The sequence below is a fragment of the Bos grunniens genome, chromosome 28 (assembly GCF_055505025.1).
Source record: "Bos grunniens cultivar Pamir isolate PY7600 chromosome 28, Bosgru_T2T1.0, whole genome shotgun sequence".
Taxonomy (NCBI): domain Eukaryota; kingdom Metazoa; phylum Chordata; class Mammalia; order Artiodactyla; family Bovidae; genus Bos; species Bos grunniens.
This window is the reverse complement of record NC_141192.1, coordinates 19,885,089-19,905,503: the sequence shown is the minus strand read 5'-3', so window position 1 is coordinate 19,905,503 and position 20,415 is coordinate 19,885,089. Positions and strand designations below refer to the sequence as shown.

The 20,415-nt window shown below is 43.2% G+C and overlaps 1 protein-coding gene and 1 pseudogene across 2 annotated transcripts in view; both read left to right on the top strand.

Annotated features, from left to right (window-relative positions):
* Positions 1-20,415, top strand: part of MACROH2A2 (macroH2A.2 histone) — a 52,913-nt gene that overhangs the window by 26,507 nt on the left and 5,991 nt on the right. Inside the window, exons 3-7 of one of the 2 annotated variants that reach the window (XM_086381581.1) lie at positions 9,451-9,557; positions 10,820-11,017; positions 12,578-12,688; positions 14,080-14,184; positions 17,620-17,704. In XM_086381581.1, coding sequence (XP_086237707.1) covers positions 9,451-9,557; positions 10,820-11,017; positions 12,578-12,688; positions 14,080-14,184; positions 17,620-17,704 — 606 coding nt within the window. The remainder of the gene's footprint in view (positions 1-9,450; positions 9,558-10,819; positions 11,018-12,577; positions 12,689-14,079; positions 14,185-17,619; positions 17,705-20,415) is intronic. The other variant, XM_086381582.1, reaches the window with a different exon arrangement.
* Positions 89-734, top strand: LOC147342972 (HIG1 domain family member 1A, mitochondrial pseudogene; annotated as a pseudogene).

The following is a 20,415-nucleotide window of genomic DNA, read 5'->3' as shown; positions in this document are numbered from 1 at the left end:
CAGATGGGTTAATTGTCAGGTTGCGGAGAAAAGAGAGTGAAGAGAGGGCCACGTGAGAATGTGCACATTTTGTACACTCATGCCAGGGGAAGGCACTGAAGGCAGGAGGTGGCATACTGGGGCCCTTCAATATCCATAATGGGAAAGAATGTGAAAAAGAATGTACAAGAAGCCAGTAGGAACCTGAAACGTCTTGTAGTTGTCTGAAGATTCTTCAGTCACTATGTCAAGCAACACAGATGTTTCTCGTTCTTCATTTGATGAAGATCAGGGATCTAAACTTACCCTAAAAGCTAGAGAGGCACCATTTGTCACCATTGGAATGGCAGGTTTTGCAGCAATTGTTGCATATGGATTATATAGATTGAAAAGCAGGGGAAATACTAAATTGTCTGTTCACCTGATCACCTGCGTGTGGCAGCCCAAGGCTTTGTTGTGGGAGCTATGACTTTTGGTATGGGCTATTCCCTGTATCAAGAATTCTGGGCAAAGCTAAACCCTAGAAGAGGAGATGCCGTCTTGGTCTTGTTGGTGGTGCTTGCTTTAGTTAGACATCTCGTATTGAGCTCATATGTTTATATTGAAAATAAATTGTTTGGGTCAGACAAGAGCATGGTGATTTGAAAATTGGCTTCCTTTCTTGCAGGCTTGATTTGCGTGGTGACCAAGTTACTGGTGACTAGTTCACTAGCTAGGTCATTCAGGGGAGTCAGATCAGCACAAAAGAAACATGTCACTTTTAAATACACTGGATAGCGGTACCTGTCCACCTTCTTAAGCTCTTCTATTGAAATTAGTTCTAAAGAAGACAACATGCTAATCCTGAAAATGTTCCCAGTTGCTGCAGAATATCATATGCTTTTGATGTAATGTAGGAATCCTATTTACCCCAGTTAATTTAACTTTCTGACTGCCTTGTGGACTGAGTTCTGTTTTAAGGGCTGGTTGGCTCTTGAGGAACCCTTTCAGAACAGTGCATGGAATGCAACATTATAAACCTCCCTGCAAGTCTGTGTGTGTCTTTAAACCAAACCTAAAAAGCTGGTAACAGAGCCACTTTGGAATAGTATTTATTTTAGAATCATAGTTGTAAACATGAGAATAACTTAAATTGTAGATCCCTTTTAGCTCTTCTGTAATTGCAGAATTATATTTTGCTGCTGTTATATTAGAATAATTTTAATGTTATTTTGAAACAAATGCAAAGGTAAATGAAAAACACTTTTTAAATGTGTGTAGTATGTTTATTTTCTCCAAAAGAATCATCAACTAAATAAAATGCCTATAATGGAAGTGATTGATGGGCAAGCTGGTTTGGTCAGACATTATACAAACTTTGGTATATCACAGAATGCTTTGCTGTACTTGTGACATTCTCTTGTCTAACTTGAATTTACATTCCATGGTGATAACATGGTAAATGTAGTGTTATTAAAGTAAATGAACACACACACACACAAAAAGAATGTACATATATGTATGTATAACTGAGTTACTTTGCTGTATAGCAGTATCAACTATACTTCAATAAAAGTTTTTTAAAGAAAAGGGTTTTAAAAATAGCATGTAAATTGGTGGGAATGCAAATTGATATAGCCAGTATGAAGAACAGTATGAAGATACTTAAAAAACTAGTAATAAAACTACCATATGACCCAGCAATATACCCTGGAAAAACTATAATTGAAAAACACACATGTACCCCAATGTTCATTGCAATACTATTTACAATAGCCAGGACATGGAAGCAACCTAGATGTCCATAGACAGATGAATGGATAAAGAAGTTGTGGTACGTATATATAATGGAATATTACTTGGCCATAAAAATGAACAAATTTGAGTCAGTTCTAGTGAGGCAGATGAACCTGGAGCCTGTTATACAGAGTGAAGTAAGTTAGAAAGAGAAAAACAAATACTGTATATTAACACATATGTATGGAGTCTAGAAAAAGGTGCTGATGAACCTATTTGCAGAGCAGGAGTAGAGACACAGGCTTAGAGAACAGACTTTGGACACAGCAAGGGAAGGAGAGGGTAGGGTGAACTGAGAGAGTAGCACTGGCATATATACATTACCAGGTGTAAAATAGATAGTTAATGGGAAAGAGTTGCTGTTAGCGCAGGGAACTCAGCTTGGTGCTCTGGGACAACCTAGATGGATGGGATGAGGGGAGTAGGGTGGGAGGGAGGGAGGTTCAAGAGGGAAGGGACATGTATACCCATGACTGATTCATGTTGATGTATGATAAAAACTAACAACATTGTAAAGCAATTATCCTTCAATTAAAAATAAATAAATTTTTAAAAAATAGCATGTAAAAATGCAAAGTCATTTTTCACAAATCTATGAAATTCATGAACCATTCTTTCTATTAAGTAAAACTGTACCAAGAAATTATCCATATTTTAAAGTCCATTTTAATTTTTCCTGGAGCAGATCCCCCAATTTAATAAAATCTATTAAAAATTTAAATATTTAACACATAAAAATAAAATCTACACCAAATGGAAAAAAACAAAAGAGTGGGTGCCACTTAGCCAAAAAAAAAAAGATTGCACAAATTTTCAGGTGCTTGGGGAGAAATAGTAGTTGGCCTTGCCCGATTTCTCTGGACTGGCTGCTTGGCCGACCCCAGGTTCACACATCATGACTTTAGAGCCATATGCCATTTCTGGTCCAAACCTCTGGGGGAGGTTGCACACTCCGGCAGCAAGTACATGTTGGACTGCTCATCTAGAAACATCCACCAGCCTCCGAGAATGGACATCACATTCATAGTTCAGTTTATCAATCTGTAAATGCTGGCCCGGTTTACATCTCTGATGTAAGTGAGGGAAATGGACTGAAAAAGCAAGCCCAAATTCTGGAAAAGAATTTTGTATCCATCAGCAATAGTTATCGTGTAAATCTGAGATATTGAGAATGAGTAATTTATAATCATTTTATGGTGAGAAAATGTTCTGTAAGGTATTTTTAATTGACTGGACAAATAGGCCTTAAAACAGGGTTGAGTGACTTCCCTGGCAGTTCAGTAGTTACAACTTCATGCTTCCACTGCAGAGAGCATGGGTTCAATCCCTAGTTGGAGAACTAAGATCCCACATGCCACGCAGCATGGACAAAGAAAAACAAAACAAGGTTGAATTTGAGAGCACTTCATGAAATCTTCATGTAACCGAGAAACCTATCATTTACACATCATTTCCAGACAATTGGGTCTATCCATTTAACACCAATGGGTAAATTTAATTCATAGCAGGAGAGATAAGAAAGCCTTCCTCAGTGATCAATGCAAAGAAATAGAGGATAACAATAGAATGGGAAAGACTAGAGACCTCTTCAAGAAAATTAGAGATACCAAGGGAACATTTCATGCAAAGATGAGCACAATAAAGGACAGAAACGGTATGGACCTAACAGAAGCAGAAGGTATTAAGAATACATGGAAGAACTATACAAAAAAGATCTTAATGACCAGATAACCACGATGGTGTGATCACTCACCTAGAGCCAGCCATACTGGAATATGAAGTCAAGTGGGCCTTAGGAAACATCACTACAAACAAAGCTAGTGGAGGTGATGGAATCACAGTTGAGCTATTTCAAATCCTAAACAATGATGCTGTTAAAATGCTGAACTCAATATGCCAGCAACTTTGGAAAACTCAGCAGTGGCTACAGGACTGGGAAAGGTCAGTTTTCAACCCAGTCCAAAAGAAAGGCAATGCAAAAGAATGTTCAAACTACCACACGATTGCACTCATCTCACACACTAGCAAAGTGATGCTCAAAATTCTCCAAGTCAGGCTTCAACAGTACATGAACTGATAACTTCCAGGTGTTCAAGCTGGATTTAGAAAAGGCAGAGGAACCAGAGATCAAATTACCAACATCCATTGGATCATAGAAAAAGCAAGAGAATTCAAGAAAAACATCTTTATTGACTACATCAAAGCCTTTGACTGTGTGGATCACAACAAACTGGAAAATTCTTCAAGAGATGGAAATACCAGACCACCTTACCTGCCTCCTGAGAAATTTGTATGCAGGTCAAGAAACAACAGTTAGAACCAGACATGGAACAACGGACTGGTTCCAAATCGGGAAAGGAGTATGTCAAAGCTATATATTGTCACCCTGCTTATTTAACTTATATGCAGAGTACATCATGCAAAATGCTGGGCTGGATGAAACACAAGCTGGAATCAAGATTGCTGGGAGAAATATCAATAACCTCAGATACACAGATGACACCACCCTTATGGCAGAAAGCGAAGGACTAAAGAATCTCTTGATGAAAGTGAAAGAGGAGAGTGAAACAGCTGGCTTAAAATTCAACATTTAAAAAACAAAGATCATGGCATCCGGTCCCATCACTTCATGGCAAATAGATGGGGAAACAATGGAAACAGTGAGAGACTTTATTTTCTTGGGCTCCAAAGTCACTGCAGATGGTGACTGCAGCCATGAAATTAAAAGATGCTTGCTCCTTGGAAGAAAAGCTATGACCAACCTAGACAGCTTATTAAAAAGGAGAGACATTACTTTGCCAACAAAGGTCCATCTAATCAAAGCTATGGTTTTTCCAGTAGTCATGTATGGATGTCAGTTGGACTATAAAGAAAGCTGCTGCTGCTGCTGCTGCTAAGTTGCTTGTCGTGTCTGACTCTTTGCTACCCCATAGACGGCAGCCCACAAGGTTCTGCCATCCCTGGGATTCTCCAGGCAAGAACACTGGAGTGGGTTGCCATTTCCTTCTCCAGTGCATGAAAGTGAAAAGTGAAAGAAGTTGCTCAGTCGTGTCCGACTTTTTGCGACTCCATGGACTGCAGCCTACTAGGCTCCTCTGTCCATGGGGTTTTCCAGGCAAGAGTACTGGAGTGGGGTGCCATTGCTGAGCACCAAAGAATTGTTGCTTTTGAACTGTGGTGTTGGAGAAGACGCTTGAGAGTCCCTTGGACTGCAAGTAGCTCCAACCAGTCCATCCTAAAGGAAATCAGTCCTGAATATTCGTTGGAAGGACTGATACTTTGGCCACCTGATATGAAGAACTGATCATTAGAAAAGACCCTGATAATGGAAAACACTGAAGGCAGCAGGAGGGGATGACAGAGGATGAAGTCGTTGGATGGCATCACTGACTCAATGGACATGAGTTTATACAAGCTCCGGGAGTTGGTGATGGACAGGAAAGCCTGGCATGCTGCAGTCCATGGGGTCGCAAAGAGTCTGACACAACTAAGTGGCTGAACTGATTTAACACCAAACGTTTTTTTTAATCTATTGATTTTTTAGTTTTTACATTTGGGTTTTGAAAAGATCACTTTGGCAGCCAGGATCACACCTGTGGTTGTACACTGCACAAGGACATACATTTAAGGTAGTAGCATTCTCATCATAGACCTCAAAGAACTGTAACTTATTATGAACATTTCCAGCAGATGGCAGTAAAGCGTCTTGTCCTAACAAAAGCAGGGAAGTCCAGCATCTTGAGGAAGGGGCATCTTTTTCTAATTTGCACAAGATGCCATCGGCCAGTGCTGGCCTTTTTGGCATGGGTCTAGAGGAAGACAAAACCGGGGACAGGAAAACCACTTACGCAGCCACGACAGTTATCTGGGCTGGAGGAGAAGAGAGCTTTAACTCAGGTAATGGCAATAAGTTTGGAGAAGAGAAGAAAAGATGTGTAAGACTGATGAGGCCAAGTCAAGAGAGGTAGGGATGGAGAATGATTCCAGGTCTGTGCGTGGATGGAACTGCCAGTCTCAGGGGTGATGGAAGAGCCTGTTTCTGGGAATGCTTTCGATATGGGGATGTGGTGAGTTTTATTGACCTGCAGAACACCCAGGTGACATCATGGCAGGGCTGGAGGTACAGATGTGGTGACATGGGAAGGAGGATGGAAGCGGGCGCTGTGACTGAATGAGGTTTCCCGAGAAGACTGCACAGCCTGAGCAGAGCAGAGCACCCAGACCGGGCCCAGGGACACCGCCACCTAGTGGGCAGGTGGACAAACATGCGGAGGCAAGGGCAGGAGACAGTCCTGCATTCTGTCTCAGATGTACTGTGGTATTTCCCATCTCCTGTGAGCTGAGCTGCCCATTGTGGGTTTAGATTGTGTCCAGAATGAGAGGACACGGGCTCTTCCAAGAATAATGTGCGTAATGAGCTTTCCTGCATCCTTTTTGGCTAAGAAATCATTCTTTTTACTATCAGATACTCAGTTGTATTCCAGATGGTTACTGCGACTGGAAGTGTGACTTGCGAGAAGTGAGAGATTTGCTGTAGTAATTTCCAGACTTCCATGGAAGTCTCCACCACTTAACAAATTATGATCTTCCTACAAAATTTGCAGTGAAACATTGTGTGCCATATAAATTCAGTTTTTCTATTGATTGCCCGTTCACACAAGGATACTTGTGTTCCCAAGATCAATAAAATCACTCTGGAGTGTAGCAAACTTTTATAGTTGACATGAATATATTTGTCATAACAACATTTGAAGATATTAATAATGATTAACATTATTTCAAACATTTAAATGGTGAAATCTGGCCCAAGGAACATTTAGGCTAAACATCCAACAGAGAAAAGAACTTCTAGGTCTAGATTTTCTGCTGTGTATTCTTTTTTTTTCTCTTTAAAGAGAAAAAATTCTACCTCTGCTTTTGCACTCGAGCACACAATCAAGCTTTTCCTTCCTATAAATTATTTTGGAAGAGTTAGTCCAAGAGCCCAGCTGTACACGGGCCAGCCTCACCTGTGGGCCTGCACTGTGCCTTCTAACAAATTGCTGCCTTTAGCCTCTTCCTGGGGCCGTGTGTGATGAGGGCAGATTTTCCCTTTGAGAATCCAGTCTTTGCATCTGTCTGTCAAGCTGAAAATCACCTGGCCTTCAGGGGCTTCCTGAAGGCTGCAAGCTTCCCATTAGCCCGGCCTCTCATACTGAGGGTTAATTTGATGAAGCCTGGAGAGGATCCTTAACTGCTTCCTCTAAATGCTGGTGACAGAGGCAGGACAGTTACAGTCCATGATGCTAAAGGAAATTCACCTGTTCAGAAGCTTAAAACTCGGAGGCACATTTCCACCCATCTGGACAAAGGGGTGAGTGGAGTGCTCCTTCCTCCCAGGTTCGGGGCCCCTAGGGTCAGCAGGTATAGGAAAGTCCTTTTAATTGCACTCAGTGGGGTACTATACATTTCAACCTAGAGTCATAACACAAGCCTATTGTGAAGACTTTACGATGACACCTCATGGGTTTCCTTTTGTATAATTTGATTGATTGATTGATTTTTTTGGCTGTGCTGAGTCTTCCGAGTGGGCTTTTCTCGAGTTGTGGCGAGCAGGAACTACTCTTCTTTGCAGTGCGCGGGCTTCTCATTGTGGCTTCTCTTGTTTTGGAGCGCAGGCTCTAGGGCACTCGAGCTTCAGTGGTGGTAGCACACGAGCTCAGTAGTTGTGGTTCTCGGGCTCTAGAGCCCAGGCCTAAGAGTTGTGGTGCACGGGCTTTGTTGCTCCGCGGCACGTGGAATCTTCCCTGACCAGGTTCGAACTAGAGTCTCCTGCGTTGGCAGAAAGATTCTTTACCACTGAGCCACCAGGGAAGCCCCGTTGGGTACCCTTTTTAAAAGAAAGATAAGTTGGGCAACAATCTGAAGGCAGCAAACCAGATTAGATATCTAATATGGCATTCATTTCAAATGCTCTTGTGTTCCTTTCCCAACAAGCCTGCTCATATTTTTCAACCACGGTGCCTCAATCTTTGATTCAGAAAACGCCGTGACTGTGTAAATGAACTGTTGGTAAACACCATATTCCTTGCTTAATAACCTGGAAAAGATATTGTGAGAATGAATTTGCAGTGATTTAGCGCTTTTCATTATGGAAATGCCATATAAATATTTAACTCTAATGCTTATTTTATTCTAATTTTTTGTTAATCACATTTGCTTCGTTAATATGGCGTATTTATGCCAAGTTTTTATTTTATTGCCATAGATTTTATGAATGATGGCAATTGCATGTGTTGATTTATTTGAAATTAGGTTGATTGTATAGAGTCATGCAAAATTGTCTGTTAATTTTAGGGCTTAGTATATATGCCATTGTACCAGCAAATCCCCTCAACACACACACGTACACACACACCTGCACACATACATACATACAACACATTCATGCACATACAATTCCCCCCACCCCCACATATGACACATTGGCACTTTGCCTCTTTCTCTAGGGAAGGAATTCTTTCTAGGGAAGGAATTTTTTTTACAGGCTCATTCATACTTTTGAAGGCAGACAGATTTGATTTAGCAAAACATTCTTCTAAAATTGAGAAAGAAAAAAAATAATAATAAAACAAAGGTGGAAGGAGAAAGCATTCAAGAGTATAAACCAATTCTATGGATTAAAAAAAAAATTTATTGACTCCAAAATTTTGATAGTATGTGAAGTACTTTTAGGAATATTCTTTTCTTTAAACTTTTTCACATTTATCAAATGATATGTTTGCTAAAGTCAGAGCCATGATTACGTCCTGAGGGATATGTGAAAAACCCCTGGGCCCAACAAACCTCCCTTCCTAGGTCTTGAAGGTATTCCCCTTAGGAGTTCATCTTTTAGGTTAAGTAGTTCCTCACCCCCTGAGTATGAATCAGTTCTTTCTATCCACTTTCCTTTAGGACGTAAGAGACCAAGGGCATCAAGTGAAGAGGAAGGAGATTCTGAAAGGGGTCTCAGCTCTCCTCGGAAATGGCTGCACAGTGAAAGAAACTCGGGTTTTATATTAGGGTTATGTTTTAATAAGGGTTAACTTCTGCTGAACGTGGCTTAAACAAGAGAGTTTCTTTTTCTCTCATACAAAAGAAGTATATAGAAGACAAGGAGGCTCCACAGTCATAAGAGATTCTGGTTCTTTCTATCTTGTTGCTCTGTAATCCACACTTCTTACTCTTGGACAAAGGTGGCTGCTCAAATTCCAGCCATCGTGTCCTCAGTCTGCCAGTAAAGAGGGAAGAAGAGCACTGTCCTTTCGTTGATGCATACTTCCCAGAAGTACCATGCAACACGACTGCTTGCCTCTCATTGGCCAGATCTTTGTCACATGACCACATTTATCAACAAGGGAGGTTGGAATACTGTCTTCATTCCTGTGATTATGGGCTCAGCAAAAAATCAGAGGTCTACCGCTAAGATGGGGGAGAATTAATGTCCAGGGACAGCTAGAAGACTTCGCCACAGGATCATATATCAGGCCTTTCTAAAACATCTTACATGTCTGTGACCTGAGTACTTTTCAGTTTTCTGGATTTCTTTCCAGTCCCAGACATAAAAATCGCAAATGAGTAAAAGTGATCAAACTCAAAGACCATTTCCAAAGAAAAGCTTTGGAAAGCTCAGACCCCATTCCATGATTGCCTATTAACACTCCCTTGAAATTTCAGCGGAAATTCTAGAATTGGCTGGGAATGCAGCAAGGGACAACAAGAAGGCCCGGATAGCCCCGAGACACATCCTGCTGGCTGTTGCCAATGACGAGGAGCTCAACCAGGTACGTCTGAAGCATTGACACCAGCCACCAAATGGATTTGCCAAACACTACTGCTTGTGGACCCAGCTGGTTAGAAATCCTTCCTGCTATAGTGCCCAGTCACATCTACACTGAAACATTCAGATAGTATAGGATTGAGATTCAAAATAAAATTGTCTCTGGAATAGACTCCATTATATATTTTGAATCTTGCCAGAGCTTCGCTTCCTCTTTAAAAGCAAGCTCTGTGTGTTGCTAGGGGAGGTGTGGTACACACGTGTTCTTCTCTTTACAGGTTCTTCACCCAAACTTTGTTGATGATTTATTCTGACGAGGGCAGAAGTGTCCTTCTTTCTATTATCAAAACTAACCCTTTATACTTTAAAACTGATTCCAAAATCAAGTAAATTCCCACCTTCATCCCCCCACCGAAGTTGTGTGAGGTAGCGGGTGGATAGTATAAGAACTTTCATTTATATTTATTTTCTGGTCTTATTTTTTCAACCTGTTTGTGGCTAAGAATCAGTTCCTATTTCCAATCCAACATGAACTGATAATTTCCAAAAATAAAATAAAAAGTAATTACTAGAAAAATTAAAAGACAAAAATATACAAACTACCAGCTACAATTTTGTTGTTACTAGATCCAATAGATAAACAATAACTCTATCAACTTATTAGACACTTCCTCATGATTTCTGTAGCGCTTTTGCCACAGATGGGTAACTAATAGCTTGTGGACGGGCCCTGGTTGCAGACCACACTTGGAGTAGCACTGCCATAGAATGTGCAAAATGTATTAGTGTGGTCGTTCATGTCGATTAGTTAGAGTAAACAGATATCCATTGGGAGGTGCACGGTCAAACATATTTTACTGATGGAATGCATGATCAAAGGAGTGAGGAAGGTTGTTAACTGAGTCTAGCCCTTGCATTAACCTTTGAACCCCACTTTGTCAAGCTGTGCTCCTACGTCTGAAGCTCTTTATCCTCTGTTATGTCTGGAATTTCCGAGCTCTGGGCAACATCCCTGGTTCCACCCTGTCTACGCTTTCATTTCACTTTGCTTGTTTTGTTTTCCAAACAAAATTGTGGATTGCCTTGATACCTACAGAGAAAAGCCCTACCGGTGAGACAGGGAAAACCGGTTAAATCGTGTATCATGCAGTTTCTTTGGAAAGCAGAGACCAGATTTAACACTTTCTTTGCCAACACTTAGAATCATTTTAAGTCCAGAACCAACGTGCTCTTTGCTGTCTGAGCTCACGCATCGTCTCTCTTCAGCTGCTAAAAGGAGTGACCATCGCCAGCGGAGGCGTCCTGCCCAGAATCCACCCTGAACTGCTGGCTAAAAAGCGAGGGACCAAGGGCAAGTCAGAGACTATCCTCTCCCCTCCCCCAGAGAAAAGAGGAAGGAAGGCCACGTCAGGAAAGAAGGGGGGAAAGAAATCGAAGGCTGCCAAACCACGCACATCCAAAAAGGTAAGCCTAGTGGTATCTGTGAGCCCCGGACACTCAGAACAGGAGGGAAGTTGAACCATCCAAAGAGGAGGATGTGGCCAGCATCTCCAAAGGACTGGGGACTTGCCTCAGCTTGGTACCGCGGGTGGGTCGGGGGAGGAAATGATAGGAATGTCTGTGAAAAAGAATAAAAGGGGGACTTCTTGGCAGCCCGGTGGTTAAGACTTCACTTTCCACTGTAGGGGGTGTGGGTTCGACCCATCCCTGGCTGGGAAGCTAAGATCCCACATGCCTGGAAGCCAAAAAACCAAAACATAAAAGCAGAAGCAATACTGTAACAAATTCAATAAAGAATTTAAAAATTAGCTACATCCAAAAAATCTTAAAAAAATAAGTAGAGAGTCTTTGAGACCAGCTCAGATAATCATGCAGGGTCTACTAGAGATTTCCAACCCCCAGACATGGTGGTTTTCACGTTTCCGGACCCCTTCCACTGCCCCCACCAAAATCTTCAGAGAGATGCTGGCCTGGAACTCTACTTCCCACCTCCCCCATGTGGCATGCTGACACATCTCTAGCCTTCCACAGAGAGTCATCCGAGTTCAGCCACTGGCATTTCAGGTGTTTGGATAACCTGATATGCTAAGTAGCTATAACTCAGAGATACCATTTATGGAGTCATATTTTTCATATGCTGCCCAGTACAGCAACTACTAGCAACAGGTGGCTATTTGAATTTAAATTAATTAAAATGAAATAAAACTCAGTTCCTTGGTTGCCCCAGCCACATTTCACATGCTTGACAGTACCGAGCAACATAAAGGTAGAACATTTCCATGAAGGAAGGAAGTTCTGTTGGATAGCACTGCTCTGGGGGTTTCAAGTTTTCATTCCTTGGACCTCTGTGATGACTAAAAAGATGACAAAAGAGTTCATTTCTCAGCCGCTGTGCCCCAGGGAGTCCTGGGGAGAAGGGAGATTGAACAGTGTACTGTGAATGACCCCAGCTTCCATAACGTGCAGGTGTTGAAAAGAGCAAGAATAACATACCTGTGTCCAGGTTTGAGTAAGGACTGTGGGTACATAAGAATCCCTTGCTGCTGCTACTGCTAAGTCGCTTCAGTCATGTCCGACTCTGTGCGACCCCATAGATGGCAGCCCACCAGGCTCCGCCATCCCTAGGATTCTCCAGGCAAGAACACTGGAGTGGGTTGCCATTTCCTTCTCCAGTGCATGAAAGTGAAAAGTGAAAGTGAAGTCGCTCAGTTGTGTCCGATCTCTTAGCGACCCCATGGACTGCAGCCTACCAGGCTCCTCCGTCCATGGGATTTTCCAGGCAAGAGTACTGGAGTGGGGTGCCATTGCCTTCTCCGAAGAATCCCTTAAATACACTTTATTTTTTGTAGTATCCTTTTTTCCCCATATTGGTATCCCTTGCTTCCTTCCATCAAAAACAGTAGAACCTAACACCTGACCACTTGCTTTTATATCCAACGGGGTGGTTACCAGGGAAAGACTTAAAAGCCACTTTGGGCTTTTTCTGGATGATTTCTCATCTGTCCTTCTGGTTTCTACCAACAGTCCAAACCAAAGGACAGCGATAAAGAAGGGACTTCAAATTCCACCTCTGAAGATGGGCCAGGGGATGGATTCACTATCCTGTCTTCTAAGAGCCTTGTTCTAGGGCAGAAGGTAATAAAGAAGGTTGTAATGTGCTGTCATAAAGCACTACTGCATTTTTATAACCTGTTTACAAGCAATGATGCCGCCTTCATCCATTCCTTCCCTGATACAACTTTCACTCTGGTCTTGTATTCATTTCTAAACTAAAAAGCTATGGCAATGTCTGCATTGTGAGGATAAACAAGCTCTTTAGTGCTGAGAATTGTTTATGCTGACATTGGTCAGCCAGTGGATCTTTCTGCTCAGTATCTTTCTGCTTCCCATGTCCCAGTTATTCTGGTGCTCACCAAAAAAATCCATAGCTAACTTTCTCAACCAGCCTTTGGGAGGCCTGCTTTACATGGTGTGATGTAATTTATCATAGAAAGAAAATAGAAAGATATGTTCCCAGAATATCCCTGGTGTTAGAAGTGAATTATTTGCCAATAATTCAGTCTGCTTGCCTTTCTAGGCTGTAGAAAGAAAACAAACTGGGTTATACATTTGAACAGTTTTCAGCAGTACAACAGCAGCCCCCGCCAAACATGCAGATAATTCATTCCCACACGCATAAGAGACAATTTATCTACTAAGTCAACTGGGGCTGCAATAAGACATGTGTGGAAAGAGTCAGTTAATCATATCTCAGGTAGCGAATGTTTGCAGCCTGACAGTGGTTGAACCTCTTCTGAAGCCATTGGCAAGAGCATGTTTTGAGAAGCACATCAAAGTGGCGGGTTCCTAATTTATCACTGATGAAAGCAGCGGAGCAAAGAGGTGGAAGTTACATCCGCTCTAGGGGCTGTCTGGTTACGAGATGATTCGCTTTCTCTCACTTAAATAGGGGAGCAAGAAGTTCTTGCTCAGGTGGGGAGATGATGGAGAATGGTTTCCATTCCACTCAGTTCACGCCCCTAGGGCAGCATTTCACAAGTGTGGCTCCAGGGTCCCCAAAAGACAAGGTGGCCATATGCAGGCAGGTCAGAATCCCGGAGCCCATCCCTTCTCTCCCGCAGAAGTGGTTGGCTTTGCGTCCCTGTCACCAGAAGTCTGTGCTGCTCTGAAAAGAATGCTGAGACGTGAGTAGCTTCTTGCAGGAGCTACTCAGAAACTACCACGTCAAACACCAAGACCCCCCAGATGAGAAATGAGGGCATAATCTTTAGGGAGAAGAAAAGGAAGGGAGATCCCATTCCTGTTCCTGGAAGAGGAGGCAGATTTGTTGCATGCTGCTAACCTCAGGGTGAATATCAAATCCACTGAGCTCAAAAGAGCCTACTGAAAACCACACACATGGAAACTTGAGATGGTTTTTCCACATAGAGCCGTTTCTGTTGGCAGTCAGTGAAAGAATGCACAGATGCGAAGGTTTTCCATAGGACTTATCTCACCCAACTCTCCATCTTCTCTTCCCAATGCAGCTGTCCTTGACCCAGAGTGACATCAGCCATATTGGCTCCATGAGAGTGGAGGGCATCGTCCACCCAACCACAGCCGAAATTGACCTCAAGGAAGATATAGGTAAGGTTCTGAGACTTCAGGAGAAGTGCCTTAGAATAGCTACTGTTCTGGCAAGTTCTCGTAAGGCTGGTCTCTGTCAGCTGGATAGCCTCTGCTTGGCGGACCCTGTCAGTCAAACTCTGCCTTTGTGTTTAACTGAACATCATTAAAGTATTGGGACTTCCCTGGGGCCTCAGACAGTAAAGAATCTGCCTGCAATGCAGGAGACCCAGGTTTGACCCAGGGATCAAAAACTAATTTTTTTAATATGCATATATTTTTGAAATTTTTATTGAAGTGTTATACAAAAACAGATCATTAGTGCACAGCTTGATGAATACAACTGTGTGACCAGCATCGTGATCATGAAACAGAACCTTGCCAGCACCCCACAAGGCCCCTTCTTCCCTCGTCCCAGGACCATTCTCTCCGAGAGTAACCACTATGATGTCCTCTGTATTTTTTGTTTGTTTACGGCTGCGCTGTACAGCGTGCAGGATCTTAGTCCCCCACCAGGGACTGAACCCATGCCCCTACAGTGGAAGCACAGAGTCTTAGCCGTTGGGCCACCAGGGAAGTCCCTACCACTCTCCTGTCTTCTAATAGCATAGAGGGGTCTCATCTGTTTTAGATTTCATAGAAGTCATGCAGTATGTCTCCTTTTGTGTCTGGCTCCTTTAGCTCAACTTTGTGAAATCCACGCATGCTGTTGAGCATGGTTGTAGTTCGTTCGTTTTCTTTACTGTGCAGTGTTCCGTTGTAGGAATATAACAGTTTGTTGATCCAGTGTACCCCTGGTGGCATTGGGGCTGTTTCCAATGTGAGCTATAATGAGTAGTGTTACTCTAAGTATTGTTGTGCTTGTTTTGGGTAAACCTATACATATATTTTAAGCGGCAGTATTCAGAACATCACTGGTAAAAAGGAAATTGACATCTGCAACAAGTTAAGCTGTCTGTAAGGCTATACACTGAATTATTTCACCAGTGGATTGCCACCTGTCCCACCAGTGGTACCAGGCTAGGTGGAGGAACCTAGGAAGGTAAGCTTCCAGACACTAGAAATAATAAGATGGCAACTAGATGGTCACCATCTCACCCATTTTTACAAGACAGAAATGAGTAAAGGGTTTTGTTCCTGGGATACAGGACTTGCTCCTGAGGTAGGTGAGTTGGGGTGGATACTAGTAGCTCAGCCCTGGATGGCAGCACCAGGGCCCCAGGCTGCCGGGCTCACCTGTGTGTCCGCCTTGGCGTCACAGGCCACTTGCTTTGCTGAAATGGAGATGCGATAGCACTGGGTGGGGGAAACACAAAAAACAAACGACAGAAACTAGTATTACAGAGACACAGGGTTTCTCTTGCACATAGAGATGGTGAAAACTCCTCCACTCCTCAAACCCAGCCCAGGCTCTACCAACTGTTCTCAACTCGCTGCGTTTGGAAAGTCTGCCCCTAGTGGCCTTAATCTGGAGCTCTGCCTTAAGTGTGTCCTAGTGGCTCATGGCACCCCACTCCAGTGTTCTTGCCTGGAAAATCCCATGGACGGAGGAGCCTGGTAGGCTGCAGTCCATGGGGTTGCTAAGAGTCGGACATGACTGAGCAACTTCACTTTCGCTTTTCACTTTCATGCATTGGAGAAGGAAATGGCAACCCACTCCAGTGTTCTTGCCTGGAAAATCCCATGGACGGAGGAGCCTGGTAGGCTGCAGTCCATGGGGTCGCTGAGAGTCGGACACGACTGAGTGACTTCACTTTCACGCATTGGAGAAGGAAATGGCAACCCACTCCAGTGTTCTTGCCTGGAGAATCCCAGGGACGGGGGAGCCTGGTGGGCTGCCGTCTATGGGGTTGCACAGAGTCGGACACGACTGAAGCGACTTAGCAGCAGCAGCAGCATCTTTTAAAGTTTTACCTTCTTTTTCATTTCTATAGTATTTGCATTTTTATATCAGGAAAACAATAAAAATAGCTCTATTTTTTAAGTGGTGGGTGGTAGTAGAACAGAAAAAAACACTAGAATTGGAACAAAAACTCAAGGTCAGATCCCAAACCCAGTGGAGGTTCTGAGTCCTTAATTTTTTAAAAAGATCATTAAGAGTTCATGTCATTGAGACTGCATTATGAACAAATCAACCCCTAAAAAGGTCCTTTGAAGAGTTTGTGTCAATTGCCAACAATATAACTTGTACCACTGACTTACTTTGATAGTACTCATAATGGTATAACTTCTTCTCCCATTTTATGCCTCTCCTGTTTTTTCTTATGCTTCCTTTTTGCTTTCAAGAGGGATCAGTCTTTTATATCTCCAGTATCCTTTTCCTCTACAGTGGAGACTTCTTCTAAATGAAATATCAAGTTAAGAAATAAATACATAAGTTGAAAAAAAGAAAACCTTATTTATCTAACCCTAAACCTTAAAGTTATAAATACTTTTGTTTTCTTTGCAGACTTTTTTTTTTTTGGCCACACCACAGGCCTCGGCAGTGAAAGTACCAAGCCCTAACCATAGGACCACCAAGAAATTCCCTCTTTGCAAATTTCTGAGGCTTCTTTTTTATTGTTGTCTTCCTGGGCCATTTTTAAAATTTCTAATTTGGGAGTGAGGCATTCTGCATCTTCAGAGCAGCTTCTTTGTCTCTTCCCTGTTCTCACTAAAGGGCTGAGACCTGCCTCCATAGCTTCTGCTCCTTGAGCTCTTGTTTCACATTCCACAAAGGCAAACCCCTTTGACTCTCTAGGAGACTTATAGTGTGGTACAGTTACGGAAACAACATTACTGTATTTCGCAAATATTCTTTCAATCCAGCTGTGATTAACATTTTGGGGAAATAATTCCTATGATACATTAGAAGCAATAGTAAGTGAAATAAAATATTAAATAATTCTTTTGAAAAAAAGTTTACTAGAATCTAAGTACTGTTGGATAGAAGCACAGGGACCCCTGCCACCAGTGATCAATGGCAACCAGGATTTAATTTTTTTAATTTTTTAAAGTTTATTTATTTAGTTAGTTAGTTAGTTTGGCTGTTCTAGGTCTTTGTTGCTGCATGAGAGCTTTCTCTAGTTGCAGAGAGTGGCGGCTACTCTGGCTGGGGCACACGGAGCTCTCACTGAGTGGCTCTCATTACAGAGCACAGGTTCTAGACGCACGGGCTTCAGTGGTTGCGGCTCACCAGCTCTAGAGCACTGGCTCCGTAGTCGTGGCTCATGGGCTTAGTTGTCACGCAGCATGTGGGATCTTCCCGGACCAGGGATTGAACCCTTGTCCCCTGCCTTGGCAGGCAGATTCTTAAGTGCTGGGCCACCAGGGAAGCCTGGTAACCGGGATGTAATTGCAAAAGTTGATTCCTAATTTCTAAGCACTTTTTTAAGACCTAGTAAAACTGTCAACCAGTGTAAATTAATGGCTTTGAAAAGGGCAACCACAATGGCTTTCCGCTATTGTCCTTCACAGGTAAGGCCTTGGAAAAGGCTGGGGGCAAGGAGTTCTTGGAAACAGTAAAGGAGCTTCGCAAGTCCCAGGGCCCTTTGGAAGTAGCTGAAGGTAAGTGTGGAATTGGGTCACGTCCCCAGCCGCCTTCCCCTCTAGCAGCAGGACATTGTTCACACACATTCAGTTCACAGAGCAAAACAGGCAGCAACCAATCAGGAAGGTGTTTTAGCATCTCTCAGATAACTTGAGCAGGCCCACATGGATCATTTCTTACACCATGGGGACTATAAAGTGTCTGGATACGGCCCATTTTGCATCATCAGCTTACCCAAAAATGGTCTAGAACGGTTGGGTAACTTTCTGTGTGTGTGGAAAATGCATGACAGAGTTTACCACTGTGACCTTTAAACCTGTACAGTGCGGTGGCGTTAAGTATACTCAGTGCTGCTTCTCTGTCACCACTGCCTAGTTCCCAGAACTTTTTATCACCGTCTGTACAAAGTCCACATGGATTGAGTAGTCACGTCCCTCCCCCAGCCCCTGACAACCACCAGTCTGCTTTCTCTTTCTATAGATTTGCCTCTTCTGGATATTTTATATAAATTGAATTGTATAATATGTGATCTTTTGTGTCTGGCTTCTTTCACTTAAAATGTTTGGAGGCTTATCCATACTGTAACTTGTATCAGTGCTTCATTCCTTTTTAGGGCTGAATACTATTTCATTTGTTTATCCATTCATCACTTGGGTCATTTCCACCTTTGACTTCTGTGAATAGAGTTCCTCTGAACACCTGTGCACAGGTTTTTGTTTGTTTGAACACTTACTTTCAAAGGTAACTTTTTGACAAGTGGGTCTGACTTCAGATCCGTGTTCACACCTACCTCCAGGGACATCTAGTTGGTACCAAGTGCTGCCCTGGGGCAGGGGTGCCAAGGACAAAGAAATCCCACTCCTGTCCTCCAGCACTGGACAGTCGAGAAGGAGAGACAGACACATAAGTGGGGCACAGAGAGGGAGCCATACACTCTGCTTGGGGAGATGGGGAAGTACATGTGAGGATGTGAGATCTACGCGGGGCAAGGACATTGTGGGCAGTAGGGACACAGTGTGTGAGAAGGCAAGGTCAGGAGCCAGCAGGGAGGAGATGAACAGCAGCCAGAGATGGGCCTGTCCCGTGGGCTGTGCTAATGGTCTGGATTTGACTCTATATAGACTAAGAGAGGTGCTTTTCAAAACAGAAGCTGGGGAATGTCACGATCAGATCTGATTGCTAGAAAAGTTATAGGGCTACTGATCAAGAAAGAACACGTGTCCTCACTTTACAGCTGCACATACCACTCGTCATACGATGATAGATAGAATTTCCTTTTTAAAATTTTAAGACATTGGACTTCCCTGGTAGGCCAGTGGCTAAGAATCTGCCTCCAGTGCAAGAGGCATGGGTTCAGTCCCTGGTTCGGGAGGATCCCACATGCCGTGGAGCAACTAAGCCCTTGTGCTACAACTGCTGAGCCTAGGCACTGCAGCAAGAGAAGCCACTGCAATGAGAAGCACGTGCACCACAATGGAGAGTAGCCCTTGCTCACCACAGCTAGAGAAAGCCCTCGCACAGCAATGAAGACCCAGCACAGCCGAAAATAAGTAAAAATTAAAAAAAAACTTTACGACAGAAGCATGCTGACATAAAACATAAGCATCCATGTAGACAGAGATAGGAGAGCTGCAAGCAGCCACAGTGAGGGGCGTGGGAGCTGGGCTGCAGTTCTGGTAACATGCAGAGAAATCAGGAGGTCACCTGATGGAACTAGAGTCACCTCACACTTGGAAGGGACGCGAGCCAGGCTCCCTGCTGAGAGAAAGGGCTGGATGAAACTCCCAGCCCTTACAGGAAGCCAAGGTTCTGACTGACTCCTTGGGCTCTGGCTCGGGTGAAATCCATTTTCTAGAGAAGCAGAAGGGTGCAGAGAGCCCCTCACCCAAGCCCAGGGCCACGTCACCCATCAGCTGAGTGCCTGCGTCTACCCCATCCCTTGTATAACCCAGAGACAGAGCCCTGAGTCGTCCGTGATAGAGAGGATCCTAACGGGGGGTCTTGGGGAAGCACCTGCAAACTGCCTGATAGGGTGGGAAGGAGAGAAAAACAGCTTCCCTACATAAAGCGAGAGCCTCCAACATGCTTCGAAACAGTTCCAGAGGTAGGAAATAGGAGGCAGAGAAGCAGTATGTAAAAAGATGAAGGGACTTCCCTAGCAGTCCAGTGGTTAAGACTCCATGCTTCCACTGCAAGGCCACAGGTTCAGTCTCTGGTCAGGGAACTAGGATCTTGTATCACGGGCCAAAAAGTTTAGAAAATTAGTAATAATAATTAATAAAAAGATGAAGAGTTAAAACTACTATGTGTGAAATAAACTACAAGGATATATTGTACAGCACAGGGAATACAGCTAATATAGCCAGTATTTTATGATAACGTTAAATGAAGTATAATCTATAAAAATTCTAAAGGACTATGTTGCACACCTGAAACTAGTATGTGATAAATCAACTACACCTCAATTTAAAAGAAAAAAGATTTTGACTGAGAATTTTCCAGAATGAAACCCTTGAATCCTCAGGTTGAAAACATTACTGAGTATATTTAAAACATCAAAATAAATCCAAAACCTGGCCTATCACGGTGGCATTTCCAAAAATCAAGAGAAACCTGCAAAGCAGCCTACGGAAAGGCAGGGCATTTGTAAAGATGGTTCTCCTGCCAGCAGACTTATCAGCAACAAAAGATGCTTGGAGACAGAAGTGTCTTCAAAGCACCAAGGGGG